Source organism: Oryx dammah, unplaced genomic scaffold, assembly GCF_014754425.2.
Source record: "Oryx dammah isolate SB20612 unplaced genomic scaffold, SCBI_Odam_1.1 HiC_scaffold_19, whole genome shotgun sequence".
Classification (NCBI taxonomy): domain Eukaryota; kingdom Metazoa; phylum Chordata; class Mammalia; order Artiodactyla; family Bovidae; genus Oryx; species Oryx dammah.
Genome location: NW_024070203.1, coordinates 76,553,990 through 76,571,935, shown reverse-complemented (window position 1 = coordinate 76,571,935; position 17,946 = coordinate 76,553,990). Strand labels below are relative to the sequence as shown.

General features: G+C 34.8%; 1 protein-coding gene across 3 annotated transcripts in view; it reads left to right on the top strand.

The window, feature by feature from the left end:
• The window catches only part of VPS13B (vacuolar protein sorting 13 homolog B), a 772,631-nt gene that overhangs the window by 325,940 nt on the left and 428,745 nt on the right, over positions 1 to 17,946 (top strand). For all 3 annotated transcript variants that reach the window (XR_005724545.1, XM_040260994.1, XM_040260993.1), the window contains exon 22: positions 15,264 to 15,391. Coding sequence is in view for 2 of the 3 variants with exons in the window: in XM_040260994.1 (XP_040116928.1) it covers positions 15,264 to 15,391 (128 nt within the window). In the remaining variant the exon portion in view is untranslated. The remainder of the gene's footprint in view (positions 1 to 15,263; positions 15,392 to 17,946) is intronic.

Below are 17,946 nucleotides of genomic sequence, written 5' to 3'. Positions count from 1 at the left end.
ATTTTTATTAGTTTATCAGTTTAACATTTTACTCTAAGCTTGAAATTCCTTCATCTAAAAAATCATTTTATCCAAGGCAGTATAACTTGTAGGATGGTTTTAAGGAGGGACATTTCTAATTTTTGCTAATACTAGTTGCTCCTGAAGGTGCTGATATATTCTGGATTCTAATTTTGTAATAATTTTTGATTGTAAGTAAAATGGGGCTCACCAATATAGTTATTCATCTAAATCTGCTTAAGTGAAGTGAAGTTGCTCAGTCGTGCCTGATACTTTGCAACCCCATGGACAGAAGCCTGCACCAACCTCCTCCGTCCATGGGATTTTTTAGGCAAGAGTACTGGAGTGGGTTGCCGTTTCCTTAAGTCATCCTTACTATGAGTAAGCTTGAATGTTGAGCAGATATGTTCCTAATTATAGTATGGAATTAGTATTCATGTACAAGATATATATTTTTGTGGGTTTATGTATATTAGAAGTTGCTCACTTTAATCATGTAATTTAGCATAAAATTCCATTCTTTTGTGATTTATTAGATATTTAGTTTCATAGGAAAATATTAAAGCATGAGAATACACACTAATGCATAATGTGTAATTGATTTTATTGTCTCAGAGGTAGAATATAGATCTCAAAAACTTTCCCCTTATAGAATAAAGAAATGTTTAAAATAAAATGAAGTTTATCTGATGAAGTATGTTTAAAATAAAATAAATTAAAAATATTATTCAGAAAGTAATCAGAGAACTTAATGAAATATAAATTTGTTAAACTGCTCTTTTCCCTTTTTTTACTTTGTAAGAGAATTTATTTGTAAACCCAAAACTTGTGGGAAAAACTATTAGCAGTCTCTAGATTTAAAAATTCTACTTAATATTCACATTAACTTATACATTGTTTCTGTGCTACCTTGTGTAATAAACTATTCTGTGGTATTCTGTCAGTAATTTATCATGAGACAATTTGTAAGCTTACTTTGCTAAAGGATTCCAGTAGTTGCCAGATGATCATATTATATTTTAGCCATCGTCCAGATGGCTCTAACTATAGACTAGTTTTTTAACATTTGATTTTTATGTTTCATGAACATCCCTTGATCACTTGATGATGATCTTTCATGGACATGTCTGATAATTGCACTACTCACTTGGCACGACTGCATACCTGAATTTCTGGCGTTGCTAGTGTTCACATGAGGAGTCCTCAAGTAAATCATAGGCTCTGTTAAAAAATGTAGTTTATACATTTTTTAGTGTGTCCTATGTGTCCAAAAGAATGCTTCTAATGTTTGCTGATTCATTTCAAGAACATGTTAAGTTTGTTAAACAAACCAGGTTTATGAATTTTTATATGTGTAAATGTACTACGGTTTGTATAGCATGCTCATAATGTCTTTTCTTCTTGAAACTCAGTTCTCAAGAATTAGACCAGTCATTATTTCATATTTAATTAAAAAAAATACTTGTTGCCTTACCTCCTTGGCCTTTTTTTTTTATTTTTCTGAGACAGTAAGAGGAAATTGATGTATGGTTTCTTTTAATATGTCCAAGTTTAACTCCCATTTTTACTTTGAAAGTAGAATATAGACTTAACTGAATTTTGTGAGAGGAGATAGCTTTTAAAAAATTTCTTTTTAAATAGAGGATAATTCCTTTAAAATATTGTATTAGTTTCTGCTATACAACAGTGTGAATCAGCCATAAATATACATAGATCCCCCCACCCTTGACCTTCCCTTCCACTCTCCACGCCCATCTCACCCCTCTAGGGTGAGACCATGAGGCCCTGGTTGATCTCCCTGTGTTGTACAGGAACTTCCCACTAGATAATCTGTTTTATACACGACACTGTATACATTTCAATGCTACTTTCCAGAGAAGATAGATGGTAAATCATTTAAATATTGAGAAGGTACTTTTACATTCTCCATCGTATTGGAGTTAGTTTACTCACTTAACTCACTAATTATTGTCCTCACTACCTTACTCCTTTGCCTTTTAAATGTCCTAGCCCAGGTGTGGAATGAAACAGAATAAAGTAGAAAAAACTAACAAAACTACTATTTTTAGTTTCCTTGAACACAACTGATACAGGCTCACATTTTGATTACAGTAGTAAGAGAATGAGTTAAAACAAGTACAGAGAACGCAAACTATTTGAAATACTTTATCTTTAGCGTATTAGCCTTCAAACTTTTTTCTTAGTACTTTCCTATCAGTAAAAAATCTCAGGTAAGCATTCATAGTATATCATTTATGAGTCATGCATTAAATATGTTTAATGCTATATTAATATAGAGCATGTAAGATAATTTTAATTTTAACATTTGAATCTTATTATTTTGATAGAATTTTAGTAATACATCAGTAATATTGTAGTGAGAGTAATACTGTGCTTCATTGAAAAAATAGTTTAATACTTCATTGTAATAACAACTTAAAGATTTAATTCTTAATTCAGTTTATTTCAGTAGTTAATTTTAGTGGCTGACATAACTGAAAATCTCCCTCACTGAGAGATTCGTTGACCTGAGACTGGGAATGTCTTTAAAGATGCACACAGGGCACTTATTTTTCATTCTCATCCATTTTGAAAAGGTCTAGTACATTTCTGTCTTGCTTGTATAAATAATATATTCTTCTAAATTAGTGGAAAGATGTTGCCTTATTCTTTTAAATAAGTTAGTGGCATCTTTATTTGTTAATGTTTTTGTTCATGGTATCTTTAACTCATATGTTTGGCCCTTTGTGTTTTATAGGAATCTTTTAAAATTGAGGAATAATTTATAATTATTATATTTTTAATATTTAGATTATTATTTATAATTCATTAATTATTATTTGTAATTTATAATAAAGTAGATAATTTATTTTCCCTAAATGTAAATAGTAAAATATGTCAATTTTATTAAATGTGTATATGTAAATTATAATATGCATCAGTTAACTGAAACAGAAGAGTGCCAGTTCCTTCCATTACTGAATGTCTTCTCTTCCTTCAGTATATTTAATGTAGTGTTATGTGCTTTCTTCTGTCATGGGAAAGATACACAGTGCTTTTCCAGTTTACTAAATATTAACTGTATGTCCTTATTTTTGAATAAAAGTAAGTATGAGTGACTATTCTCATATACATACCCTGTAGCTCAGTAGATAGTCTTGTAGTTTTATGCATCACATTTGGGGACACTGCTGTATTGGGATCCAAAACACAAACAGAGAGAGTCTGTCATATGTGGTCCAGGTGGGAGGGTCCCAAGGAGCCAAGTTAAACTGAACAAAGTATTGGGTAATGTAGTTCAAGAATTCTGGATGGAGAAATGATTAAAGGAATAAAAAATCAATAACATCTCCACAAACATGCAGCTTAGGCAGAAAGTCATTGGTATAATGACCAGTAAATGTGGAAATGCAAGGAGTGAGAGCCAGATAAGCTAGGCTGGGCATGAAGGTGAGTAGTGCTTGAGGAAGTAAGCCCAATGGTATGTTTAAATCATGTTGTAGCACTTTGCAGCCTATGTAGGCTATGCAGTGTTACGACAAGGTCTGTGCAGGTATAACTACTAACATTGCCTCATTTTCTCCTAACTAATAGGAGATTCCCTTACTGGAGAAGGAATTTACATTTCTAAATGAGGAAGGACTCTCTGATAGCAAGAGAGAAAAACTTTATTCAAATAATTTTAAGTTAAAAGAAAAGGGGAGGGGGGGAAATTGATTGATTCTGATAACCAAAATGGTAAGAAAGACAAATACAATACAAATCTTGTCTTTGGAATGACTCTGAATCTGATTCCACACTGTGAGGATTCTTGTGTTTTCATTTTGGTTTCTCTCTCTCTTATTATGTGTATGTGTGTGTATTTGACCTAGTATGGCTGTGGTACCTCTGGACTCAAATACTTAACTCTGATCAAAGAGACAGTGATATGGTCCAGTACCTGTTGAAAAAATATTGGAAGCAGTTTTCTTTGGGCTTTCTTGGCTCATGTGCACACATCTTGGACAATCACTGTGGTCAAGGAGGTTAGTCAGTATGACTTGGCCAGTGGCAGCCTAGCTTGGGTCAAATGTCCAACCTCTCTGTTCAAGGGTATGAGATATGGATACCAGAAAATGTAGAGATAGCAGAAACATGGCTCCTGGGGATAATTTTTGAAAGGCAATCATCTATCTCAATTCACGTCTACTAATTTTTCATTTTATGCTTAATCACAGCAGTTTCAAAACACAAAATGTTGATTGCATAACATATAGACTAAATCACGCATTTCTGTTTTGATAAGAATAACATAAGTGAATTTTGAAGGTATTGCATGCATGAATGGAGGGCAGGGTGAAAAATAATTTAGAAGACCAAGACATGGGATGCATAAGGTTGCAAACTTTATAGCAGGTATTCATTTGTTTTGTTTCTCAACCTATAGTTTATTCATGTGGGGAAAAGGAATTAGGAGGTGTTCTGTTATATATAGTTTTGAAAATAAAGTTCTACCTTGCAGAATTTATTAATTTTGAAACTGTTTCATTATAAACAGTTTTTAAGCAGATCCATTAATTAGAATTATAACAGAATTTAAAATTTGTCAGTTAATTTTGAAGTTCTTTGAGAATATATGGTGATATTAATTACATGGAAAGGTTTTCAAATGTATGGTCTTCTTTGGAAATGAGTTATTCTAATATTTTATACAAACTGGCAAGAATTCAGCAAAAATTCAACCAAATTGTTTTGTATGCAGTCTTTTTTCCCTTCTTTTGCAGTCAGAACAAGATTATAGTTTCCAGATGAAATTCTGAATGTCACATGGTGATGACATATATTTTCCTGGTTGGCTCGGCATGAGATGCAATTTTGCATGCCATGTCACGCTGACTTGCAGAATCCAAAAGCCATTATTTCCCAAGGGGCTTTCAGGAGTGATAGTATCAAATGTAGTTTGTATTTTAATGAAAAGTCTCAGGCATCATTGCAGTTCTTATGGTAAGTTGCTTAAAGGTTTATATATTATCCAAACTCCAGAAATTTTAAAGTAACACTACTATGTAAAGGTCACTTTTTCTTTAGGTTATTTAATTTTATATTGCCAAACAGTGAATGAGTGAATGTCGTTCGGTCATGTCAAACTCTTTGCGACCCCATGGACTGTACAGTCCATGGAATTCTCCAGGCCAGAATACTGGAGTGGGTAGCCTTTCCCTTCTCCAGGGAGTCTACTCAACCCAGGGATCGACCCCAGGTCTTTTACACTGCAGGTGGATTCTTTGCCAGCTGAGCTACCAGGGAAGCCCGTGAATACTGGAGTGGGTAGCCTATCCCTTCTCTAGCATATCTTCCCAACCCAGGAATTGAACTGGGGTCTTCTTCATTACAGGCAGATTCTTTACCAGCTGAGCCACCAGGGAACCCCCATTGCCAAATAGAGTTGCCTAAAACCATGATCAGTGTGAAATATAGATCAATAATTATCAAGGTATAGTAAGAAAACCAGTAGGTTAGTGACAGAAATAAACGGTTTTAACCCAGTTCCCCTCCCATGTTAAGCTAACCTCAGATAGCTGCAATTTATTCATTTATAATATGGTAATAAGTGTACCCAACTATCTCACAGTTTTAAGTCTTAAGTAAGATATGTGAAAGTTCTGTATATGTGTATGGTAAAATGCAATTCAGATAAAACATATGATCACATCTTTTATCTTTGCATTTTAAGAGGAAAAGTACAGACTTCAAGCAAAGTGAAGCTTATTTTATTAGGTTCTGACACTGCAGTGTAGTTTTATTTTTTCTTGTTTATTTGATCATAATCATTCTAAAGCTGACTTAAAACCCAATATTTCCATTTATGTCTATATAATAATGTTTATTTCATACTGATGATCTTTCTATTTTACATTTGTTTTAACTAACTTGCTTTATTGCTTCTTTTCTTCTATTTCCTCCTTCTTCTTCTTTTTTTTTTTTTTTTTCAGGTGTCTCAGGTTCAGTTCCCTGGACAGCTCTGTTTGGGTATATTACAGGTCCTTAAAGCCAAACTTGTATCAAATCTATACAGCTCTGTACCTCCCCTTACCACCACTGCCCATGTTGCTGAAGGCTGAAACCCAGGACTCATCTTTAGTATCTCCTTGCCCTATCTGTTCTGCCTCCAAGTTATTCTTAGTGTTTTTGTTTCAGTCTGTTTGTTTGCTGCTTCCTGGTCAGAACTGTATAATTCTTATATAGGATAATGTAAGGGTATCCTGATTAGTCTCCCTAGCGTCATTTCCAGATTATTTTACCATCTGTTGTCTAGATGACAGCAAGAGTCATCTTATTAAAAATCTAAATTGGATCATTTTATTCCCTACTTGAAATGCTTTTGTGACTTCCTGTTGTGCTTAAGGTAGAATCCAAACTCCTTACCGAGGCTGACAAGAGTTTGACCTGATCCTCTCTCTGTAGGCTTCTTTCATTTCATCTTTTGTCATTTTGTGTTACATTGATCATTCACTTCTTCAAACACTGCATGCTTTTTCTTGCCTGGGATCTTTTGCATGTTCTGTTTCTATTGCTTCCATTGCTGTTTTCATAACTATTAAGTTTTTATTTAAATGTTATTCTCTCAATAAAGAAACTTTTCCCTTTCCGTCTTTCTAAAATAGGTCTGTGCCATTCTTCCAAGCTTCCCTACCTTAGGACCTCTTTTCTGTCCTCCTAATGCTTATCATATGGTATCTGACTTACTCACATTTGTATTCCCAGAATCTAACAGCTGTTTCTGGCATTGAGCAAATTAAGTAAATAATTGTTTCATGAATGAATAAATTCTATTTCTTTAGTTATTTTTATTTAGGGACTTAGTAATCACATTCCTTAGCCTTATTTATCTTCCATCCTTTATTGATTTAAACTGACATCCTGCAACTTTTCAAGTTTGCTCCCACATTCCCCAGGGATATTTCTCAAATATTTGGGAGAGGTAGCAGCTTGTATTTTTCTTACCTTTGGCAAGAAGTGTATTTCTTTCCAGTGACATCAGAGTCATTATTAGGATTATAAGTGAGTTAACAACTTCTTTTCTGTAGCTATGCGTTTGCGGTACAGGCTCAGTCACTAAGTCATGTCTGACTCTGTGACCCCATGGACTGTAGCCCGCCAGGCTCCTGTCCATGGAATTCTCCAAGTAAGAATACTGGAGTGGGTTGCCATTTCCTTCTCCACATAATGATAAAATTTTCTAAAACAGGTCTGTGCTACCTATCCATTTAGTAAGTTTGTTATTCATTCATTTCTGTCTTTCCAGTGTAAGCTCCTCAAAGACATGATCTCCATCTTTATGCTTCTTTGTTTCTGAAGGTCCTAGCAAAACTAGGCAATCAGTAATGCTTATTGAATTGAACTAAGCAACTTTCCATAGCTCATAAATCTTGGAAGGGGATAGCATTTTCCTCTATTGCATTTTCAAGCGTTTTCTAAGCCACACCAGTGGAATGGAAGAATAGCAATATAAGAAGATACATAAATTTGCTTTTATTTCTATTGTGTTGTGATTCCCTAAATCCTTATGAGATCTCCTTCAGAGTAAGGAATTGGGGGATTGAGAGACAGGTAGTGTGATTCCTCTTCTGCTGTGTTCTTCAATCCATCATTTTTTTCCAGTAGTCTTGCCTTTAAGAAATAGCAAGGAGGACAATCTGACTCAAGCAGAAAGTCCTGGGAAGAGGGATTGAAGGGGGAAGTCAAAAGGACAGTGGGGATCCTGATCCTGTAGGAATTTATGAGCCATTTTAAGGACTTGGGACAGTAAAATTAAGAGTAAATACATGACTGAACAACTTGATTTCCCAATAACATAAAGGAAAAACTAAAGATTGACACAGTTTTTTTCTTGGTGATTATTTAAAACTTTAAATAAAAATGAAACTATAAATCATAAATATGTACCTTACACAAAGGGATGTTTTAAAAACAATGTCAATACACTACTAGGAAAAGATTTATTTAAAGAAGATGCACATATCATTTTTTCCTCTTTTAAAAATATTAATGATTGATTTCAACTAATGCTTACTGAGCAAGGTATTCTTAGTTTTTCATGATGCTACATGAAATGAATATAGGAAACATGGATTGTCCTTGCAGTGAAATGAATACTGTCTTGGTTTTAGCACTACGAAAACTGAATTGCATTTTACTGAATAAAGTACATAATTATATCAATTGGTGGTTAGAAGTCTTATGTTTAAAGGAAAAATTGCTATAGGAATTTTTTTTTCTTAATTTCCCATTAGAAGTCCTCCTTCCTTATCGACCAAAAACCAAAGTTGGCCAACTTTTGTTACAGCACCTCTCTAAGACTCTTATGCAACAGATGATAGAAGCTTGGAACAGAAACGGCTTAATTCTGAGAAACTGTTACTCTGAGAGCTGAATTCTACTGTCATTGAACAAATGTTTTTTGATTCCTTGGTATCATTAAATAACCTTGTTATGATGAGAATCTTGAACTTCAGGAACATAAACCATTTGGTATCAAATGTCATTATTTGGTGCCATTGTTCTAGACATACTGTAGGATACTCAGAGTTACCATTTAACCATTGACACCATTACTTAAATCCTCAAAATAAGAACAGAGGTTTTTGACATACATTGTTACCAGGTTCCAGTTCAGCCATGAGAAGGTAAAAGGATGTTCTGATGTAAATCACTGACTGACTTACAGAGGCAAAAAATATAGACAATTACTTCTGTGGGTTGGAGTTTCAGGCTTTATGCTTTTTCAGCCAATTTTATCTAGCTGGTATTAGATTAATAAATATATACATAAAGATCCTTTCTCATTGAAAGAGTAAGAATAGTGGGGAGGGGCAGGCAGAATATATCTTTGAAGTCCAACTATTAACCACTGCATTTATTGCTGTACAGTATTACTGTGCTCCTCGGCTTCCTTTGGAGAAACAAATGTTGAAACTTTTGCATTATACCATGAATAATTAAATATATTATACAGAATTATGTCAGCATTCTATAAGATTATAGAGGAAGGGCCAAATCTAATTTGGGGAATTCAGTGACTGTTTCTCAGGAAATGATGTTTAAGGTAGAACTAAAACATTATGATTAAAAAAAGAAAGTCACTTTGTTTCAGATCTGGTAATCTTCAAGTTTTTTTCTATATCGTCTGTATCTTGTCTTATATCAGTTAATTTTAAATTATTATTCTCTATATTTAAAGTAATTTAATGAACTTATTACACAACGCAACATTTAACATGAGTAGTATTTTTGACTTTAGATGTACTTATTATTAACTTCTGACGTTAGAGTAGTCCCCAGCATGTAGTAGATGTTACAGACGTTTTGGTTAAATTAAGTATGGTTCAAAATTGACAGCCTGTGCTACCTGTAAAATGTACATAATTACAAAAAAATTATATTTTGAAAATACAAGCTTGTCTTCCTATTCTGTTGTCTTTTAGATAATATAAATATGATGGATTGAAAATTAGTGTATCTAAAATAGGAGCTTTTACACTTCTAATATCCTGATCATTCTACTTAAAGAGATTTTTTAACTGATTATATTTTTCATAGCTTTTTGGAAAACACTTTTAAGCTACATAGAGATTTCAACACCTCGTATAACTTCTTAAATCATAATATCAGCAAATACAGCTTTTGGTGTGTAGTGACTTGAAATATCACTTAACAGTTAGGTAATGGTGTCCAATCTGCCTGATAATATTAACATTTATTAGATGGTTTTATTTTCAAATTGTAATAACATTATTTATACAACACTAATATTCTTTATCAGTTAAGTTCAGTTCAGTTAAGTCGCTCAGTCGTGTCCGACTCTTTGCGACCCCATGCATGCCAGGCCTCCCTGTCCATCACCAACTCCTGGAGTTTACTCAGATTCACGCCCATTGAGTCAGTGATGCCATCCAGCCATCTCATCCTCTGTCGTCCCCTTCTCCTCCTGCCCCCAATCCCTCCAAGCATCAGAGTCTTTTCCAGTGAGTCAACTCTTCACATGAGGTGGCCAAATACTGGAGTTTCAGCTTTAGCATCATTCCTTCCAAAGAACACCCAGGGCTGATCTCCTTCAGAATGGACTGGTTGGATCTCCTTGCAGTCCAAGGGACTCTCAAGAGTCTTCTCCAACACCACAGTTCAAAAGCATCAGTGCTTCGGTGCTCAGCCTTCTTCACAGTCCAACTCTCACATCCATACATGACCACTGAAAAAACCATAGCCTTGACTAGACAGACCTTAGTCGGCCAAGTAATGTCTCTGCTTTTGAATATGCTATCTAGGTTGGTCATAACTTTTCTTCCAAGGAGTAAGCGTCTTTTAATTTCATGGCTGCAGTCACCATCTGCAGTGAATTTGGAGCCCCCCAAAATAAATTCTGACACTGTTTCCACTGTTTCCCCATCTATTTCCCATGACCGGATGCCATGATCTTTGTTTTCTGAATGTTGAGCTTTAAGCCAACTTTTTCACTCTCCTCTTTCACTTTCATCAAGAGGCTTTTTAGTTCCTGTTTGCTTTCTGCCATAAAGGTGGTGCCATCTGCATATCTGAGGTTATTGATATTTCTCCCAGCAATCTTGATTCCAGCTTTTGTTTCTTCCAGTCCAGTGTTTCTCTTGATGTACTCTGCATATGCGTTAAATAAGCAGGGTGACAATATACAGCCTTGACGCACTCCTTTTCCTATTTGGAACCAGTCTGTTGTTCCATGTCCAGTTCTAACTGTTGCTTCCTGACCTGCATACAGATTTCTCAAGAGGCAGGTCAGGTGGTCTGGTATTCCCATCTCTTTCAGAATTTTCCACAGTTGATTGTGATCCACACAGTCAAAGGCTTTGGCATACTCAAGAAAGCAGAAATAGATGGTTTTTGGAACTCTTTTGCTTTTTCCATGATACAGTGGATGTTGGCAATTTGATCTCGGTTCCTGTGACTTTTCTAAAACTGGCTTGAACATCTGGAAGTTCACAGTTCACGTATTGCTGAAGCCTAGCTTGGAGAATTTTGAGCATTACTTTACTAGCGTGTGAGATGAGTCCAACTGTGCAGTAGTTTGAGCATTCTTTGACATTGCCTTTCTTTAGGATTGGAATGAGCTGACCTTTTCCAGTCCTGTGGCCACTGCTGAGTTTTCCAAATTTGGTGGCATATTGAGTGTAGCACTTTCACAGCATCATCTTCAGGATTTGAAATAGCTCCACTGGAATTCTATCACCTCTGCTAGCTTTGTTTGTAGTGATGCTTTCTAAGGCCCACTTGACTTCACATTCTAGGATGTCTGGCTCTAGATGAGTGATCACACCATCATGATTATCCGGTTCGTGAAGATCTTTTTTGTACAGTTCTTCTGTGTATTCTTGCCACCTCTTCTTAAGTAGATTTAAAAAATTTGACTCTAGGCAGCTTTTTTGGAAATCTTTGGTATCCATGGTTTCAAAGAGTTTTAAAATTTGACCTGCATTTTAAAAAATTATAATTTTAGAATTTATTTTCTTAGAGCAGTTTTAGGCTCGCATTTAAATTGAGGGGAAGGTTCAGAGATTTCTCACGTATCTACTGCCCCACACGTGTGTAGTCTCCCTCATTATCGAAAACCCCACCAAATTGGTATGATGTTACACTTCATGCATTTATACTGGTCCATTATTATCATCCAAAATCCTTGTTTCTCAGTAGGGATCACTCATGGTGTAATATATTCTTCTGTTTGAACAAATGTATAACAACATATATCCTCGAATAAAGTGATATACAGAGTAGTTTCAGTGCCCCCAAATTCTTTGCTCTGCCTGTTGCTCTTCTCTCCTTAACTTCTGTGCTAATGTTTTTATTATCTCCATAGTTATGCTTTTTCCAGATTGTCACATAGTTGGAAGCATTCAGTATGTAGCCTGATCAGATGGGCTTCTTTCACTTAGAAATATGTATTTAAATTTACTCCGTGTGTTTTTATGGCTCATTTCTATTAATGAGTAATAATCCATTTATAAGTGTACCACAGTTTATCTAGCAGTTCACCTTCTAGAGAACATCTTGGTTGCTTCCAAGTTTTGATAGTTATGAATAAAGCTTCTGTAAACATCTGTGTGCATGCTTGGATATGATTGGTCTACATGTAATTTAGTTATTTAAATTGGCAGAGTTCTACAATAAGTTTATGTCACTGTATTCTTCTCATACCTGCTAAGATATGAAAGAATAACTGTAAGGTCCAGGTGAGTGGAAAGTAAATTAAGTTGGGTTTTATTTTAAAATGGGGCTTCCCTGGGAACTCAGGTGCTAAAGAATCCACTTGCCATGTGGGAGGACCCCGGTTTAATTCCTGGGTTGGGAAGATCTCCTGGGGAAGGGTTAGTTTACTCACTCTAGCATTCTCGGGCTTCCCTTGTGGCTCAGATGGTAAAGAATCCATCTGCAATGCAGGAGACCTCGGTTCTGACCTTGAGTTGGGAAGATCCCCTGGAGGAGGGCATGGCAACCCACTCCAGTATTCTTGCCTGGAGAATCTCATTAACAGAGGAGCCTGGCAGGCTACAGTCCATGGGGTCGCAAAGAGTCGGACATGACTTATTGTTGTAAAACATTAATTCTGAAATATACAGTAAAAACGTAAAAACCTCCTTCCCTCACACAACTCCATTTTACTGTCTTCAAAGGTAACCTCTGTGAAGGGTTTGTATTTTACCTCTCTATAACTCTGTGTTAATGATATAAATAAACACATGGTCAACCTCACATACTGTTTTTAAAACATATGTGGATTAAACTACAGAAATGCATATATTTTTACATCACAGTGTATCAAAAATATGATTTCTGTCATATGTTGAACTGTTCCTCATTTTTAAATGATTGAATTATAATCCTTATCACAAGTATTCCAAAGTTAATTCAACCATATCTTTTTTGATGAATAGATTAATTGCTTAGCATTTTCTTCCTTTCCTTTCTCCTCCTTCCTTCTCTCCCTTTTTTTCCACTATTTGAAATAATACTGCTGATACTAAACATTTTTGAAATTATTGATATGAATCTCACATGTCATATGTTTTAGTATTTCTATAGCATGGGTTTTTAGAAATGGAATTACTTTGTAGAAAAACTTGCATGTTTAAATATCCTGTCCTGTAGTTTCACTCTGCAAGCTATGCTTATAGTCCCATTATATGAAACATTCTAACAGAGGGCTTCAACAATGTCAGATGTTTTTAAAAATACAAATTAACTGTTTAAAATGTTTGCCAACATGACAGTTGAAAAGAGTATCTGATTGTTGCCTTAATTTTTATTTTATTATTAGGAACGTTGATCATATCTTAGTAAGTTTTTTGGCCAAATTATGTTTTATATGAATTATTTGTTCATATTTTTTCCATTTTTTGTTGTTTATCCATATGACAGTTGATATCTTCATTTGAACTTGTAATGGAAATCTTAGCCTGGAAACTATATTTCCTTTTCCTCTCCCCTCTAGTGCCATTCTTCCAGGTGATCAAATATAAAACCTTGGAGTTATCCTTGCTTTACTTTTCTCTCTTATTGTAATTTTAATCCATCAGTAAATTTGTTGGCTGCATCTTTGAAAACAATACAGAAATTCCCCATTCTTGTTAGCTCTATTGCTACTACCACCTCTCACAACTTGTCTTCTTGTTTTAATATTTATGTAGACCATTGTCTACATAGTAGCCAGAAAAATTCTCTCAAAATATGTCCATTAATTTCAAGACTGTTTAGAGTCATATCCTGTCTCCCTCAAAATAAAACCCAAACTCCCTACCACGGCCTGTGTAAGCCCTGTATGATTTGGTCCCTGTTGGTACCTCTGACCTTGTCTCTTGCTTCTCTCATTCTTACTCTGTTCTAACCATCCTCGCTTTTGTGTAGTTTCTTGAAAATCCTAAGTACACTCCTGTCTTGGTGTTTTTCAGTGTTGTTCCCATCTGCCTAGAATGCTCTAACTCCATGGATCTCTCTCCAACTGTTTTTTTTTTTTTACAAACATTTTTTGAATGTTTCTAATGTGTATAATGTGGTAGGCTATGGTATTACTAGTATGAAAATAAAAGGTTTATGTTCCATGCCCTTAAGATACTTTGAATCTACTATAAATGCAAATATGTGAACCAAATAGAGCGGAAAGGGAAAGTATGAGTAGATAATAGCACTTACCATTCTCATAGTGATGATGTGGTAGCACTTACTTTGGAGACTGCCCAATGATTATCAAATTTAGCTTAGTAAAAGTCTTAAAAACCAAGATCTGAGTCATTTATTTTATGGTAATTAAAATAGCACCCTATCAATTATATGTATGCAGTACATAAAAATGTAACATACATATAGACATGTCCACATATATTGTTATAAATTATTATTTGATTTCTGAAATTTTCATTATAAGAATTATTGAAGTTCTCTAAGTTCCTTGTTTTAGATGAAGAAAATTTTTGTAACATCTACCTGGCTTTTATGTGATCAGTTCTTTTGAAAATGAAAATGAAAGTATCAGTTGCTCAGTCCTGTCCAAATCTTTGTGACCCCATGGACTATAGCCCATCAGGCTCCTCTCTCCATGGAATTCTCCAGACAAGAATACTGTAGTGGGGTAGCCATTCCCTTCTCCAGGGAATCGTCCCAGCCTAGGGATCAAACCTGGGTCTCCTGCATTGCAGGCAGATTCTTTACTGTCTGAGCCACTGAGGAAGCCCAGTGCTTCTTTTGCTTACTATCAAAACCAGTGTTTTAAGTAGAGAGATACTATGAGTAAGCTTTTATTCTCAGGAAAATTCACACTTGGGAAGACACATTTTGTATTAATTCTGGATGAAGGAAGTTCAGTTTTCTATTTTGATAAGATTTTTATTTATGTTTTAACTTCATACTGAGAAATGAACAGATTGTTAAGGTATAATTAAGTACATTTTCACAATGTAATACACATCCATGTATTCAAAATAGAGCATTACTGTTACTTCATAAACCAACATCCCAGTCATCAATCTCTGAAGAAGAGTCATCTTCACTCTCTTAACTATTAACAGATTATTTTTCTTTATTTGGAATAATTGTAAAAATGAGTAATTCTTTCAGTAAATATGATGTAATATGTTTTATAATCTCATATATTTTTAAATTTTAAACGCGGGAAGAAGTAATAGTGGAAATATTTTCTGTATATTTTTCTGAAACTTCCTGGTACATTTCTATTAAATCATCCTACCTGTTCTTGTTCTTAGAATCCAGACCATTGTCAGTTCCTGTAAAAGCTGTGCTGACTATAACTGAAAGCTGTAGAAGTCCTGAAGAAAGAATGAAAGAGTTTATTGGAGTAGTATGGAACGCAGTTAAGAGTCTAACACTGCAGGTAAAATAAAAGTTAGAAATACCATAGTTTAATTTCTCTGTTGCCATTTAATTTTCAGTGTTTCTAGGATCAATAAAAATTTTCTCATTGGTGACACTCATGTATACAACCTCACTTTCACAATTTAAATGAAAATTATTGGTGCTCTTTGCAGATTAATAACAAAATGATATGAAACACATATGCTCTTCCTGATAAAGTTACAAAATTATGCAAATTTTGAAATGTTATTTGAATTTTAAAAAATTCATTTTTTTGGTTTCTTTTAAGCATTATTTGAAATATTTTAAATAGTCAGTATACCAATAGCATACCTATTTCAGTACTGAAATAAAAGCTTAAATTGAATTAAAAGGATTACCTAATTATTTTCCCTAGCTAACTACATATTAAATATGAAAATATTAATTATAACTATTGTTACTAAATTTTCTTATCACTTTTCACTTTTAAATATACAGAATTTAATCTTACTGATTTGTACATCTTCCAGATCATGTTTTAACTGATGGAAATACACAATTAAATCCTTATCTCTATTTAATAGGAACTGGGTAAGGGTCAGTTCAGTTCAGTTCAGTCGCTCAGTCATGTCCGACTCTTTGCAACCCCATGAATCGCAGCACGCCAGGCCTCCCTGTCCATCACCATCTCTCGGAATTCACTCAGACTCACGTCCATCGAGTCCGTGATGCCATCCAGCCATCTCATCCTCGGTTGTCCCCTTCTTCTCCTGCCCTCAATCCCTCCCAGCCGCAACCATTTTTAAGTTTTCATATAGACTATTTTTTCTTGAGATAAAGATATGACAGACTGATAACGGAGGCATCTTTATAGAATTTTATGTGTACCAGACAGTAATATCTAAGTATTAGGACCTTCCACTTCTATTTGAGATGTTGACAATTGCAGAAGAATATTGCTCCCACCTTATGAACATGAAAGAGCAAGGTAGATCTGCAAAATTATACCAGGATGCTTCAGCCACATAAACTGGAAGATAATACATATGTGGTGTTCTTAGCTGCTAGGTTTGTGGTAGTTGTTATGCTGTGTAGAAAAGTGATCCAAACATCGATGCCTAGCTATAATACAGTTTGATAAGTATAATGAAAACTTTTAAAATCACTTTTTAGAAATAACATCTAAAAACATATCCAATTCCTTGGTATCAGTATGTGAATATGATTAATTCACATGGTGACCCTTGAATAACATGGGTTTGAATAGTACAGGTCCATTTATACATGAATTTTTTTTTTTTGATACTTCAGTATTTAATGATCTGTGGTTGGTTTAACCCGTGGATTCAGAACAGTGAATACAAAGGGTAGACTGTAAAGTGAGGGGTCAGTGCTGTTCTAGGGTCTACTGTATTTAAACTACCATTTAATATAAGAGCCCGTGACCTGCGTTTTGGCAATCTATTACAGCCTCTCTTTTTTGAGCATGATACTTACATAAAATTAAGAGAAGAGGGGGAGAGAGAAAGTATGTTTTGTTATTCTTTTGTTGTTGTTTTAACTCTCAGCTGAAAGGAAAAATGACTTTGTCCACAGGTATCAGCTGTGTCCTACAATCTCTGGCAGCATGAGGCCTTATGCTATTAATATTATCCTAGTAACTCATTTTGTTGACTTACTTGTAGTCCTCTCTAGTGGTTCCTTTGATGCATTGATGGCATCAGATGAGACAGGAAGGTGAGACTCCATGAATGTAGGAAATATTGAGTGCCTTTACATTGACTTCCTTGGCGGCTCAGATGGTAAAGCGTCTGCTTACAACACGGGAGACTGAGTTTCAGTCCCTGGTTGGGAAGATCTCCTTGAGAAGGAAATGGCAACCCACTCCATTATTCTTGCCTAGAAAATCCCATGGACGGAGAAGCCTGGTAGACTGTAGTCCATGGGGTCTCAAAGAGTCGGACACAACTGAGAGACTTCACTTACATTGATTGAGATTGATTATAGAAGCAGAAAATAGACAGTACTCCTAAGATGTTGCTGAATGTTTATAGTCAATGTTACTTTCTTTAGTCTATAGTAAAAGACTGTATCCTTATGTTCTCTTTCATTGTATATCACCCAGTCCTTGTATTAACATTTAACCATGGCGCATGATAGAGCAAACTAGACTAGGTGTGGTTTTGCTTCTGATGACTGTATTTATTCACTTAACTATATGTAGGTTTTCTTTTGATAAAATCTTTAATCTCAGGGGAGATACGTTGCTGATGGGAATGAGGGAGATACCTGGGCAGTTGTATCTCAGTTTTATTCATTTTTTCTGAAGTTGGTCAACCTCAATCTGTATTCTTAGCTTACTCTGTGGTTGCAAGAAAATAAACTTAAGTTTTTTATTTCTTCTCTTTCTGTATACTGCCTTCCTAACCGTTCTGTGCTCCTCTAATTTTACTGATTGATTTAACACATTATTTCTACTATTTAAATGACCTATGAAATATATGCTTTTTTCCCTGATGAGTAATACCCATCATCTGTTTATGTGTTATTTTGTAATCTTCTGAAAAGAGTAATCTATGGTATATTTTGTTG